Consider the following 14,736-nt stretch of genomic DNA (forward strand, 5'->3'; position numbering starts at 1 on the left):
CCAGGGTACATTAAACCAGGGTACATTCAACCAGGGTACATTCAACCAGGGTACATTATCAGGGTACATTGAACCAGGGTACGTTAAACCAGGGGTACATTAAACCCTGGTTCAAACCATTCATCACCCTCTCATCTCACTCCCAATAAGAGTGAGACGTTCACTAGTGGATCGAAGTCTTGCAGTGATTGTCCCCTCCACTGACAAAACCCTACGTCTGAGTTTACCATTCCAGTCTCACATTGGATAAGAGCAAGGAAACAATGTGTATACTTATTAGAGAGAGAGAGAGGGGGAGTGGGAGAGGGAGGAGAGAGAGAGAGAGAGAGAGAGAGAGCGACAGCGAGAGCGAGAGGGAGAGAGAGAGAGAGAGAGGGAGAGGGAGAGAGAGAGAGAGAGAGAGAGAGAGAAAGAGCGAGAGTGAGAGGGGGAGGAGGAGAGGGAGAGAGAGAGAGAGAGAGAGAGAGAGAGAGAGAGAGAGAGAGAGGGAGAGAGAGAGAGAAAGAGCGAGAGTGAGAGGGGGAGGAGGAGAGGGAGGGAGAGAGAGAGAGAGAGAGAGAGAGAGAGAGAGAGAGAGAGAGAAGAGAGAGAGAGAGAGAGAGAGAGAGAGAGAGAGAGAGAGAGAGAGAGAGGAGAGAGGAGAGAGAGAGAGGAGAGGAGAGAGAGAGAGAGAGAGAGGGGGAGAGGGAGGGAGAGAGAGAAACCCAAAGACTAATAAATAGCCCTTATGGTAGCAGTGTTAATAAAATGTCCCTTGTACATGATGGTCTGTTTGACGCTGTGTTTAACAGTTCTATAAGAACTCAACCCTGTTTACCGGAGTCCTATTCTCACCCAACGCCCTTCCTGCAATGAAGCGTCTCTAACCCGGCTCCAGACCCATTAAGAGGGTTAGGGGTCTGGGAGCCTCATCGCCTGGGTAACCAACTGGACTCCACCTTTAACCCTGGGTCAATCTCCCCCTGGACCCCACGTTTATCAAAATCTCTCTATATATATATAGATTTCTCTCTATATCTATAGATCTAGATATAGATAACCAAAGCAGCGTGCCTCTGTCCTGTCCGCTCTCTTTGTGTCTGCTGTCAGAGTTCTGCCGATCGGGCCTGCGTGTGTGTGTGTGTGTGGCTTTGTGTGAATATGGTTATGTGTATATGATTGTTTGCATTTGCGTGTGCGTGTGCGTGTGTGTGTGTGTGTGTGCGTGTGTGTGTGGTGGGGGGGGGGGGGGGGGGGGTTCACCTCCGCTGTGGGGGTCCTGGTAGTTGGGGTCCAGCCCTCTCTCCAGCAGTCTGGACACTTTGTCCACCTGCTGGTTCTGGATCAGCTCCAAGAACTTCCTCAAATTGGCCTGCACAACAACCACAATAACATCAACAATATCCAACACAACAACAACAACAACAACAACAACAACAACCACAATAACATCAACCAATCACAACAACAACGACAACATCAACAACACAACATTAACAACAACCAACACGACAATATCAACAACAACCAACACGACAAAATCAACAACAACATAAACAACAACACCAACCAACCAGAGCAAGAGCTACACCACTCCTTCATTAAGGGGAGCTCATGACTCCTTCATTAAGGGGAGCTCATCACTCCTTCATTAAGGGGAGCTCATCACTCCTTCATTAAGGGGAGCTCACCACTCCTTCATTAAGGGGAGCTCATGACTCCTTCATTAAGGGGAGCTCATCACTCTTCATTAAGGGGAGCTCATCACTCCTTCATTAAGGGGAGCTCATGACTCCTTCATTAAAGGCACCCAGTGCAACTTTATGTAAACATTCAATGAAAAATAAACATTTCAATTTCTAGTCTTTTTTACACGTAGTAAGTTTCAATAACTCATACCATTACATATCGACATTCAAGGGAGCAAAGATGAGACGTCGTTGTGTGGTAAGAACTGATAGAAAATCGTAAACAACAACAATCGCCGGTGGGGAGAAGCCATTTTTCCATTGACTGAAGCCTGCTTATTTATTGTAGGTTACAAAAATAAAGAAAATGGCGGCATTGTTGTTGTTATCGATTTTGTATCAGTTCTCACCACACAACGACGTCTCATCTTTGCTGCTTAAATGTCGGTATGTAATGGTATGGAGTTATTGAAACTTACTCTGTGTAAAAAAGACTAGAAATTGAATGTTTATTTTTTAAGCCTCGAAAGTTGCACTGGGTGCCTTTAAGGGGAGCTCATCACTCCCTTCATTAAGGGGAGCTCATCACTCCTTCATTAAGGGGAGCTCATCACTCCTTCATTAAGGGGAGCTCATCACTCCTTCATTAAGGGGAGCTCATCACTCCTTCATTAAGGGGAGCTCATCACTCCTTCATTAAGGGGAGCTCATCAAATCCTTCATTAAGGGGAACCAGAGCTCATCACTCCTTCATTAAGGGGAGCTCATCATCACTCCTTCATTTAGGGGAGCTCATCACTCCTTCTTTAAGGGGAGCTCATCACTCCTTCATTAAGGGGAGCTCATCACTCCTTCATTAAGGGGAGCTCATCACTCCTTTATTTAGGGGAACCAGAACACATCACTGCATCATTAAGGGAGCTCATCACTCCTTTATTAAGGGGAGCTCATCACTCCTTCATTAAGGGGGAACCAGAGCTCATCACTCCTTTATTAAGGGGAGCTCGTCACTCCTTTATTAAGGGGAGCTCATCACTCGTTCATTAAGGGGAGCTCATCACTCCTTCAATAAGGGGAGCTCATCACTCCTTTATTAAGGGAACCAGAACACATCACTCCTTCATCAAGGGGAGCTCATCACTCCTTCATGAAGGGGAGCTCATCACTCCTTCATTAAGGGGAGCTCATCACTCCTTCATTAAGGGGAGCTCATCACTCCTTCATCAACGGGAGCTCATCACTCCTTTAAGGGGAGCTCATCACTCCTTCATTAAGGGGAAGCAGAGCGCATCACTCCTTCATTAAGGGGAGCTTATCACTCGTTCATTAAGGGGAACAAGAGCACATCACTCCTTCATTAAGGGGAGCTCATCACTCCTTCATTAAGGGGAAGCAGAGCGCATCACTCCTTCATTAAGGGGAGCTCATCACTCCTTTATTAAGGGGAAGCAGAGCACATCACTCCTTCATTATGGGGAGCTTATCACTCGTTCATTAAGGGGAAGCAGAGCACATCACTCCTTCATTAAGGGGAGCTCATAAGCTGAATTGCCGCTTTAATGTGTGGTGAATATCAGGATGGTCTCAGAGTCCGTTGGAACAGCCGGCCCATTCCGGTTCTTTACCGCCTGCCTTTTCCAGGCCACACGGCAAGAATAGATAAGAGGGGCGTTGTCCCAGTGGAGGAGGAGGTGGAGGAGGATGTGGAGGGGGAGGGGAGGTGAGGAGGAGGGGGAGGAGGAGAGGAGGAGGTGGAGGAGGAGGAGGTGGAGGAGGAGGTGGAGGGGGAGGTGGAGGAGGAGGTGGAGGGGGAGGTGGAGGAGGAGGTGGAGGAGGAGGTGGAGGAGGAGAGGAGGAGGAGGTGGAGGGGGAGGTGGAGGGGAGGTTGGAGGGGGAGGTGGAGGGGGAGGTGGAGGGGGAGGTGGAGGAGGGGCGTGAGGAGGAAGAGGGGGGAGGGAAAGCAGGAGGAGGGGAGGGGAAGAGGGGGGAAAAGGAGGAAGGAGGTGGTGGAGATGAAAGGAGGAGGAGGGGGGAGAGGAGGAGGAGGAGGGAGGAGGAGGGGAAGAGAGTAGGAGGGGAGAGGAGGAGGAGGGGAGGGGGGGGTGCGAGGAGAGGAGAGAAGGAGGAGCAGAAAGGGGAGGACAGGGGAGGAGGAGAGGAGGAGGAGCAGAAGGGGGAGGAGGAGGAGAAGGAGGAGGAGGAGGAGGAGGAGGAGGAGGAGGGGGAGGAGCTCACTGAAGACCTACCTTGGTGTGGAGTTTGGAGATCATCTTCTCATCGACGTGAGGCTGCCTGTACACTCGGCTCTTGTAGCGGAACTGTGTGGGGTTCCATAGGAAAGGGAAAGGTTTATGATACTAAACCTGGTGTAGAAACACTTCCTTTAACGTTTAATGTAGGCCACTAAAGCGCCCATCATTGGGAGGAATCCCAAAGTGTTAAAGCTACACAGGTTACCCTTACAAAACTCTGATAAACTTCTACTGTTGACCTTACAGCTGTACCTCTAACGAGGGACCCCCCTAGCTGAGTGGCTGTACCCCTAACGAGGGACCCCCCCTAGCTGAGTGGCTGTACCCCTAACGAGGGACCCCCTAGCTGAGTGGCTGTACCCCTAACGAGGGACCCCCTAGCTGAGTGGCTGTACCCCTAACGAGGGACCCCTAGCTGAGTGGCTGTACCTCTAACGAGGGGACACCCTAGCTGATTGATCGTACCTCTAAGACGGGACCCCCTGGCCAGGACTGGCTGAGGGTACTCCTGAGCACGGCGCTCCTCGTCCAGGAACTTCCCGTCGCGGCCGCCGCTGGCAGGCTGGAAGAGGCCGTAGTTCAGCGCGTCCTTCAGACCACGGCTCAGCGAGCAGAGGCACGCGCTGCGTGGGCCGCCCACACGCTGGCGTCCGGGTTGAAGCGCATGCATTTCTGAGGAGGAGGAGGGAGGAGATCAATGACGCCGGTTCCACACCTCTTCACCTGATCAATCACAGGGAACTCATGAGAGCCTCAGCTCTCACCTTCGGTGATAAAGGATTAATGTTAGGATCAGTAGAGGATGTCATCAAAGTTGCCATTGCATCGTTAACAAAAGATATAAGTTGCCTAAATAGTTTACCGCTTTTCTTTTTAAATGTGAGCCACATCAGAGATCAGTTTTTTCTTGCACTATGATGGACAACAAGTTTTCAGGATCTCAAAATCAATCCTGGAACAGATGAAGAGTTTACTCTGTTAATGATTTACTTAAGACAGCCATCATCGGAGGCGGAGCCACGACTCATCCTGGAGGCGGAGCCCCAACTCCAGAGGAACCCCTCCAGAAGCTTCTCTCTCGCTCCTCCTCAAACTCTGAGCGACTCAACGCCGGAACAAAACACAAAGCGGGATTCAGCTGAGGATTACTGCTGCTATGTGTTGTGTGGTGTGTGTGTGTGTGTGTGAGGTGTGTGTGGTGTTGTGTGTGAGCGTGTGTGTGTGTGTGTGTGTGTGTTGTGTGTGTGTGTGTGTTTGTGTGTGTGTGTGTGTGTGCGCGTGTGTTAGCATCTGTGAGCGTGTATGTGTCTGTGTGTGTGAGCAGTGTGTGTGTGTGTGTGTGAGCGTGTGAGAGAGCATGTGTGTGTGTGTGTGTGTGTGTGTGTGTGAGCGTGTGTGCGTGTGTGGAGCGTGTGTGTGCGTACGTGAGCGTGTGTGTGATAGTAGCTGTGTGTGTGTGTGTGCATGTGTGTGAGCGTGTGTGTGTGTGTGTGAGCATTTGTGTGAGCGTGTATGTGTATGTGTGTGTGTGTGTGTGTGTGTGTGTGTGTGTGTGTGTGTGTGTGTGTGTGTGTGTGTGTGTGTGTGTGTGTGTGTGTATGTGTGTGTGTGTATATACACGTGCTGCTGAGCGAGTGATGAGGGCTTAGCCCTGAAACCACGTCGGCTTATCGGAGGAGGAGAGAGGAGAGGAGAGAGGAGGATATGGAGTCAGTTTTCCTGCCATAATTCAAACCTGAAAAAAAAAAGTTCAAAGGCTTGTAAGTCTGGGTTTGAAAACTCAACACCTTGTAATAAAGGTTTTGCAACACTGAAAAAAGAGATTATAACCTGAAAAAACTAAAACTAAAAATTCAAACATCTGTATACATGATTTGTGTTCTATTTTATCTTCTTCATCATTTTCACCAACACATTTTCAAAGTTCAAACTATTTCACCCAGCGCATTTGCAGAGTTTCAAATCTGCACTGTTCTAACAGTGTATTTCATTGTTGCCCGGTTTTGAAACCTTGTAAATGGGATTCTGCAAACAGGTGTTCATACATTGAGAAATACGTTTTGAAAGGTTGAATATTTAGTTTTAAAAACTTGTAAAGGTGTACGTTTACGACATTACAACGTATTTTTTCAGAACTGACTTTTCAGCACTGACTTTTCAGAGATTTGACCACACAGGCGCAAGCTTTGAGTCACGTGAATATTGGCAGTGTTCTGACGCCACTCGTTTTGAAACTCCTGACAGTCGAATCTGAAAACGTTCCTGGGGGCGGGACCATTTAGCTCTAAACCTATTGGTTGCTCTCGGCTGACGTACATTCCCATCACATGTGCCGTTCACTGGGCTGTGCGTGATTGACAGTGCTCTGCCGATGACACAAATAACAAGCGACTTTCGCGGTTGATTTTGATTTCCATTTTCTGGAACCATGGCTGTTTCCCAAAGTGAAGGCTGCAGCCTTGCTAGGATGCGTCCTTGCTAGTCGCGTCCTATGGAGATGAGACTCTGGTTCCAGAAAATGGAAATCAAAATCAACCGCGAAATCAACCCGTTGTTATTCGTGTCATCGGCAGAGCACTGTCAATCACGAACAGCCCGGTGAACGGCACATGTGATTGGAATGTACGTCAGCCGAGAGCAACCAATAGGTTTAGAGCTAAATGGTCCCGCCCCCAGGAACGTTTTCAGATTCGACTGTCAGGAGTTTCAAAACGAGTGGCGTCAGAACACTGCCAATATTCACGTGACTCAAAGCTTGCGCTCAAATCTCTGAAAAGTCAGTGCTGAAAAGTCAGTTCTGAAAAAATACGTTGCAATGTCGTAAACATACACCTTTACAAGTTTTTAAAACTAAATATTCAACCTTTGAAAACGTATTTCTCAATGTATGAACACCTGTTTGCAGAATCCCATTTACAAGGTTTCAAAACCGGGCAACAATGAAATACACCGTTAGAACAGTGCCAGATTTGAAACTCTGCAAATGCGCTGGTGAAATTGTTTGAACTTTGAAAATGTGTTGGTGAAAATGATGAAGAAGATAAAATAGAACACAAAATCATGTTTACAGATGTTTGAATTTTATTTTTATTTTTTTTCAGGTTATAATCTCTTTTTTCAGTGTTGCAAAACCTTTTTTTACAAGGTGTTGAGTTTTCAAACCCAGACTTACAAGCCTTTGAAACTTTTTTTTTCAGGTTTGAATTATGGCAGGAAACTGACTCCATATGAGGAGAGGGGAGAGGAGAGAGGGGAGAGAGGAGAGGAGAGAGGAGAGGAGAGAGGAGGAGAGGGGAGAGGAGAGAGGGGAGGAGAGAGAGGAGAGAGGGGAGGAGAGAGAGGAGAGGGGAGAGAGGAGAGGGGATAGGAGAGAGGAGAGGAGAGAGGCGAGGAGGAGAGAGGAGAGAGAGGAGAGGTGAGAGGAAGGAGGAGAGAGGAGAGAGGGGAGAGGAAGAAGGAGAGAGGGGAGAGGAGAGAGGGGAGAAATGAGAGGAGAGAGGAAGGAGGAGAGAGGGGAGATGAGAGAGGGGAGAGGAGAGAGGGGAGAAATGAGAGGAGAGAGGAAGGAGGAGAGAGGAGAGAGGAGGGGGGGCAGCAGAGCAGCATGAAGCTGGACCAGGAGATGTAGGTTTAAGGTACCAACGTCTGGTGAGACCCCTGCTGTTTCCTGCTGATAACACTCTCTCTGATGACTGGCTGAATACCTCGGCAAATCGCCATGGCAATATTTCCTTTCCGAATCATCCTCTTCCTAGGTCATTTAAACATCGACAAAAGACGGTAATTGATGGGAAATTACAATCTGTTTTTCTTTCTTTTTTTTCACAGAAAGGAAAATGTCTTTGGCACAGGCACTGCTTTGAATGTCGTCCAGCATTTTGGAAACGCCTAAATGTATTATTACTCTCTATGTTTAAATCCCCCCCCCACCCCCCCACCCCTAACTAGCAGTAATGCCGCCCTTAGCTAGCAGCTCACAGAGCCCTTAGCTAGCAGCTCACAGAGCCCTTAACCAGCAGTAATGCCGCCCTTCACTAGCGGCTACACAGTCCTTAACTAGCAGTAATGCCGCCCTTCACTAGCGGCTACACAGTCCTTAACTAGCAGTAATGCCGCCCTTCACTAGCGGCTACACAGTCCTTAACTAGCAGTAAGGCCGCCCTTCACTAGCGGCTACACAGCCCTTAACTAGCAGTAATGCCGCCCTTCACTAGCGGCTACACAGTCCTTAACTAGCAGTAATGCCGCCCTTCACTAGCGGCTACACAGCCCTTAACTAGCAGTAATGCCGCCCTTCACTAGCGGCTACACAGTCCTTAACTAGCAGTAAGGCCGCCCTTCACTAGCGGCTACACAGTCCTTAACTAGCAGTAATGCCGCCCTTCACTAGCGGCTACACAGCCCTTAACTAGCAGTAATGCCGCCCTTCACTAGCGGCTACACAGTCCTTAACTAGCAGTAATGCCGCCCTTCACTAGCGGCTACACAGTCCTTAACTAGCAGTAATGCCGCCCTTCACTAGCGGCTACACAGCCCTTAACTAGCAGTAATGCCGCCCTTCACTAGCTGCTACACAGCCCTTAACTAGCAGTAATGCCGCCCTTCACTAGCGGCTACACAGTCCTTAACTAGCAGTAATGCCGCCCTTCACTAGCGGCTACACAGTCCTTAACTAGCAGTAATGCCGCCCTTCACTAGCTGCTACACAGCTCTTAACTAGCAGTAAACTAGCTGCTACACAGCTCTTAACTAGCAGTAATGCCGCCCTTCACTAGCTGCAGGGGGTGCTGCTTCATGTCACAGTCCATCATCGGTGAAGAAAGCAGATTAAAGGAAGGAGGTAATGATGTTGTGGAACGTGTAGGAGGTGGATTAAGGCTCATGTTTTCAGATATTATGACACAGGGATAGAACGTAATCAAGTTGTAGTATTGATAAGAGTGAGCTTGAGGAGGGGGTGATACCATTAGGGTGTTTGTGTGTGTGTGTGTGTGTGTGTGTGTGTGTGTGTGTGTGTGTGTGTGTGTGTGTGTGTGTGTGTGTGTGTGTGTGTGTGTCTGTGTCTGTGTGTGTGTGTGTCTGTGTGTGTAAGCATGTGTGCTTGCACGATCATGTGATCAAGTGGTTCCACTGAGTGCTCGATGTTGAATCACATCCTTAAGTGCACACATGTGAATGGGCTTTTATACACATCAAAGCATGAGCCCCCCCCCCCCACACACACACACACACTCACACACACACACCCACATGTATGAACATGTGCATACAAGCACAAACCATTACCCCATTTGAATGTATCGCCATAGCGACCGTATTTTGTCGTAAAGCAGCAATTAGTAACAAAAGATTTCACTGCCATAATTGTGATCAGGATGTCGTCCGAAGGCAGGTGTATTATAGCACTAAGCTATACTACACACCAGACCTACACGCGTAGTATATATAGATATACTACACACAAGGATGTAGTATTTAGGTATGTAGTATATATAGATATACTACACACAAGGATGTAGTATTTAGGTATGTAGTATATATAGGTATACTACACACCAGTATGCAGTGGGCAGGTGTTTAGTATATATAGATATACTACACACCTGCCCACTAGATACTGGTGTGTAGTATATCTATATATACTACAAATCTAAATACTACATACTGGTGTGTAGTATATCTATATATACTACAGGCATGTAGTATATATAGATATACTACACACCAGCATGTCATATTGAGGTATGTAGGTAGTGGGCAGGTGTGTATGAGCCCAACCACTCCGCTGATCGTCGGGGTCTCCCACCTCGCCTCTACTGACGCCTGCTGTTTGAGTGAATCAGCCAGCATTTATTCATTCATTCATCCACCATGGGTCCCCCACCCCACTGACGTCCGCCGCATCCCTGCTGCTGGAGCTGGCCTGTCCATCAATAGGATGAACACACATACTGCCTCATAGCTAGGCCTAACACATACTGCCTCATAGCTAGGCCTAACACATAGTGCCTCATAGCTAGGCCTAACACATACTGACTCATACCTAGGCCTAACACATACTGCCTCATAGCTAGGCCTAACACATACTGCCTCATAGCTAGGCCTAACACATACTGCCTCATAGCTAGGCCTAACACATACTGCCTCATACCTAGGCCTAACACATACTGACTCATACCTAGGCCTAACACATACTGACTCATAGCTAGGCCTAACACATACTGACTCATAGCTAGGCCTAACACATACTGCCTCATAGCTAGGCCTAACACATACTGCCTCATAGCTAGGCCTAACACATACTGACTCATAGCTAGGCCTAACACATAGTGCCTCATAGCTAGGCCTAACACATACTGCCTCATACCTAGGCCTAACACATACTGCCTCATACCTAGGCCTAACACATACTGACTCATACCTAGGCCTAACACATACTGCCTCATACCTAGGCCTAACACATACTGCCTCATAGCTAGGCCTAACACATACTGACTCATACCTAGGCCTAACACATACTGCCTCATATCTAGGCCTAACACATACTGACTCATAGCTAGGCCTAACACATACTGCCTCATAGCTAGGCCTAACACATACTGCCTCATACCTAGGCCTAACACATACTGCCTCATAGCTAGGCCTAACACATACTGACTCATAGCTAGGCCTAACACATACTGACTCATACCTAGGCCTAACACATAGTGCCTCATAGCTAGGCCTAACACATACTGCCTCATAGCTAGGCCTAACACATACTGCCTCATACCTAGGCCTAACACATACTGCCTCATATCTAGGCCTAACACATACTGACTCATACCTAGGCCACACTGCCTCCCACAGGCAGTCCAGCTGTGCAGGGCTTTCTTGTGGAGAGGCTTTTTGGAATATAGGTAGGATATATTGTTTGACAGCTAGCTAGTGGTTGTATAGTGATAGCATAGCCACTATACTATCGTGGCTATGCTATCAAATCGATCCCTGTAAAAGCATGCTGTATTTGACTGTCAGGATCCCTACCCACTGTGACCTGTATCTGTATACACTTTGTAGAAGTTCCTCTCTATAAATCATCATAAGCATTGATAATATGTTTATTACACATATTAGAAATGCAGCTGTTGAAGATGAGCTGGCTGTTTAACTCTCGTTAAGGTGTTGTTTAATGAACCAGGTGCACTAGAATCCCTTCGATTTTATATATGGCGACATAGTAACCATGACAGCGGTTGCAATAAACCAACATAACATGCTATATTTTTTTCAACACCAACACTTTCCTAATCGCTCATTTAAAATAGGCTTTTTTGAAAGAGCAAAGCACAATGAAACAAAATTATGCTATGCCGGAGAATATTTGATACAGTTAAATTGCTTTCAGGATCTTTGATTCATCATCTTTAGTTAAGTCAGAAGTAAGTTATTTAAGTTTTCATTTTAAATTCAATCAAGAAAGAAAAAAATATTTGAACTGACTAAAATGCTACAGATCCCCGACAGAGAGGCTCCGACCGGAAGAAGGATACTTAGTACTCGGTAGTATAAGTACTACTCTCTGGTAGTAAGTACTACTCCGTATCCACACCCTCAGAACTGCTCCAGTATAAAGATCACAGCAGCCAGTTGCCTCCCAGAGGAACCTGTGGATCCTCCCATAATGCACCTGTCCCCAGCCCCATAATGCACCTGTCCCCCGCCCCATAATGCACCTGTCCCCAGCCCCATAATGCACCTGTCCCCCGCCCCATAATGCACCTGTCCCCAGCCCCATAATGCACCTGTCCCCAGCCCCATAATGCACCTGTCCCCAGCCCCATAATGCACCTGTCCCCAGCCCCATAATGCACCTGTCCCCCGCCCCATAATGCACCTGTCCCCAGCCCCATAATGCACCTGTCCCCAGCCCCATAATGCACCTGTCCCCCGCCCCATAATGCACCTGTCCCCAGCCCCATAATGCACCTGTCCCCAGCCCCATAATGCACCTGTCCCCCGACCCATAATGCACCTCTCCCCAGCCCCATAATGCACCTGTCCCCCGCCCCATAATGCACCTGTCCCCCGACCCATAATGCACCTCTCCCCAGCCCCATAATGCACCTCTCCCCAGCCCCATAATGCACCTCTCCCCAGCCCCATAATGCACCTCTCCCCAGCCCCATAATGCACCTCTCCCCAGCCCCATAATGCACCTCTCCCCAGCCCCATAATGCACCTGTCCCCCGCCCCATAATGCACCTGTCCCCCGCCCCATAATGCACCTGTCCCCCGACCCGTAATGCACCTCTCCCCAGCCCCATAATGCGCCTGTCCCCCGCCCCATAATTCACCTGTCCCCAGCCCCATAATGCACCTGTCCCCAGCCCCATAATGCACCTGTCCCTCGCCCCATAATGCACCTGTCCCTCGCCCCATAATGCACCTGTCCCCAGCCCCATAATGCACTTGTCCCCAGCCCCATAATGCACCTGTCCCCCGCCCCATAATGCACCTGTCCCCCGCCCCATAATGCACCTGTCCCCAGCCCCATAATGCACCTGTCCCCCGCCCCATAATGCACCTGTCCCCCGCCCCATAATGCACCTGTCCCCCGCCCCATAATGCACCTGTCCCTCGCCCCAGGGCGCCCCTGCCTCTAGCCCCCCCTCACCGTCTGCTGCAGGTCGGGGACGAGCACGCGGACCACCAGGGAGTGTGTCCTCACGTCCTCCATGTAGGGCGGGGCCGAGGGGGCGGGGCCTATGGTCTCGTAGACGGTCTCCTCCCGGTCGGAGGCGGAGTCCTCGGAGTAGTCAGAGAGACTCTGAGCCATCTCATCCTCGCTGGAGGTGGGACTCCTAGGGCGGGGGGGGGGGGGCGGCCTTCAGCTGGAGAGAGGGGGGGGGGGCGAGAGGGAGGGGGAGAGACAGGGAGGGGGAGAGAGAGGGAGGGGGAGGGGCAGAGAGAGGGAGGGGGAGGGGGGGAGGGGGGGAGTGGGGGGAGAGGGGGAGGGGGGGGAGAGAGAGGGAGGGGGGGGGGGGGGGAAGGAGAGATGAGGGGAGGGGGGGGAGAGAGAGGGAGAGGGGGGAGGAAAGAAGGAGGGAGAGGGAGGGGGGGAGAGGGAGTGAGGCAGAGATAAAATGTCCTTTTAATTCCTTCCACCTTTTGCCTTCATACATGTATCTTTCATTCATAACCAGAATGTGTTTACTTGTCTAAACCAGATGTTCCCCAAAGCCTTTTATTTCTTTTATTTTAAGTTATCGTTTTAAGTTAACCTTTTCATTTCGTCACCAAAGACGAGCCAGGATGAAATATTTGCAGATAATTGGTTTAACATTTTGTGTTAGTATTGTATATTGTTTGGTGCGTGCATGAATGTGTGGATATGTGCTGTGTGTGTGTGTGTGTGTGTGTGTGTGTGTGTGTGTGTGTGTGTGTGTGTGTGTGTGTGTGTGTGTGTGTGTGTGTGTGTGTGTGTGTGTGTGTGTGTGTGTGTGTGTACGAGGGAGAGAGAATACAACTATTTATCGAGTCCTGGTATCTGTGCGATGAAAGCGATTCAAATCCTGGCGGCTGACAGCTGCTCTACATCGTTACCTCTGGAGAGGAGAGAGCCCGGCGAGAGAACCAGGGAGACACGGAGAACGTAGACATTAGAGGAATCGAGCGTTCATTCAAATCTTCATCCTCCTATTCCTCCCGACAAGGTCCTCCGACCCCAGCACAGCTGAGCAGCGCGGCTCGTTCAACCCTGGTCCTCCTGGGGGTCCCCCCTGGTCCTCCTGGGGGTCCCCCCTGGAGACAGACCTCTCCAACGTGTCCCTGAGCACCACAGCGCTATGAGGAGCAGCGGTCCATTCTGAACACGTCAACGAGTTCCACAGAATCACCTCAGACGGACTGAGCTGATACCACAGAGTCTGTAGGCTGGGCCATGTGACTCAGACAGCAAAGCGGACGCAGAGGTTAGCGGTGACTAACCCTGACCCTAACCCTAACCCTAACCACAGAGTCTGTAGGCTGGGCCATGTGACTCAGACAGCAAAGCGGACGCAGAGGTTAGCGGTGACTAACCCTGACCCTATCGGTGATCTATCGGGCATTCATGAGTCTGTCAGCAGATCAAGATACCTCTGAAGAAAACAGCAAACCTAACCCTGACACTAACCCTAACAGGCCTTCCCCATCTCGATTAGAGAACAGATGTTCTGTTCTGGACTCACACACACACACACACACACACACACACACACACACACACACACACACACACACACACACACACACACACACACACACACACACACACACACACACACACACACACACACACACACACACACACACAGCTCATTCTGCACAGGAGGTTCACTGGGTTCTTCTGAACGGCAGTTATGTCTGTGAGTTGATGACAATACAATCGCATCAAATTTAAGACGATGGTACTGGCATACAAGGCAGTCGATGGAACTGCCCCTGCCTACCTCCAAGCATTGCTAAAGCCACACACCCCAGCTCGATCCCTCCGCTCAACCACCTCAGCTAGACGTCTGGTGCCGCCATCGCTAAGAGCTAGCAAAGGCCGTTCAGCAAAGTCACAACTTTTCTTGGTTTTGGGACCTCAGGGGTGGAACGAGCTCCCTGCCGCCCTCAGGACCGCAGAGTCGCTCACTATCTTCCGAAAAAGAATCAAGACTCACCTGTTCAGAGTCCACCTCGACTCTGCACAGCCACCCTCCCCCTTCTGGCCACCATTGTACATTGTTTTGTATTGTGTTGTATTGTATTATAGTACTTAACTGTGTAGCAACTGCAGTAGCTGCTATCAT

At 49.5% G+C, this 14,736-nt stretch overlaps 1 protein-coding gene across 1 annotated transcript in view; it reads right to left on the minus strand.

Annotated features, from left to right (window-relative positions):
- Positions 1-12,786, minus strand: part of LOC132471938 (SH3 and multiple ankyrin repeat domains protein 2-like) — a 23,606-nt gene extending 10,820 nt beyond the window's left edge. Inside the window, 5 exon segments of the mRNA XM_060071327.1 lie at positions 1,243-1,351; positions 3,914-4,024; positions 4,413-4,547; positions 4,550-4,591; positions 12,576-12,786. Coding sequence (XP_059927310.1) covers positions 1,243-1,351; positions 3,914-4,024; positions 4,413-4,547; positions 4,550-4,591; positions 12,576-12,737 — 559 coding nt within the window. The 5' untranslated portion in view covers positions 12,738-12,786.
- Positions 12,787-14,736: the final 1,950 nt, after the last annotated feature.

The sequence above is a fragment of the Gadus macrocephalus genome, chromosome 14 (assembly GCF_031168955.1).
Source record: "Gadus macrocephalus chromosome 14, ASM3116895v1".
Taxonomy (NCBI): domain Eukaryota; kingdom Metazoa; phylum Chordata; class Actinopteri; order Gadiformes; family Gadidae; genus Gadus; species Gadus macrocephalus.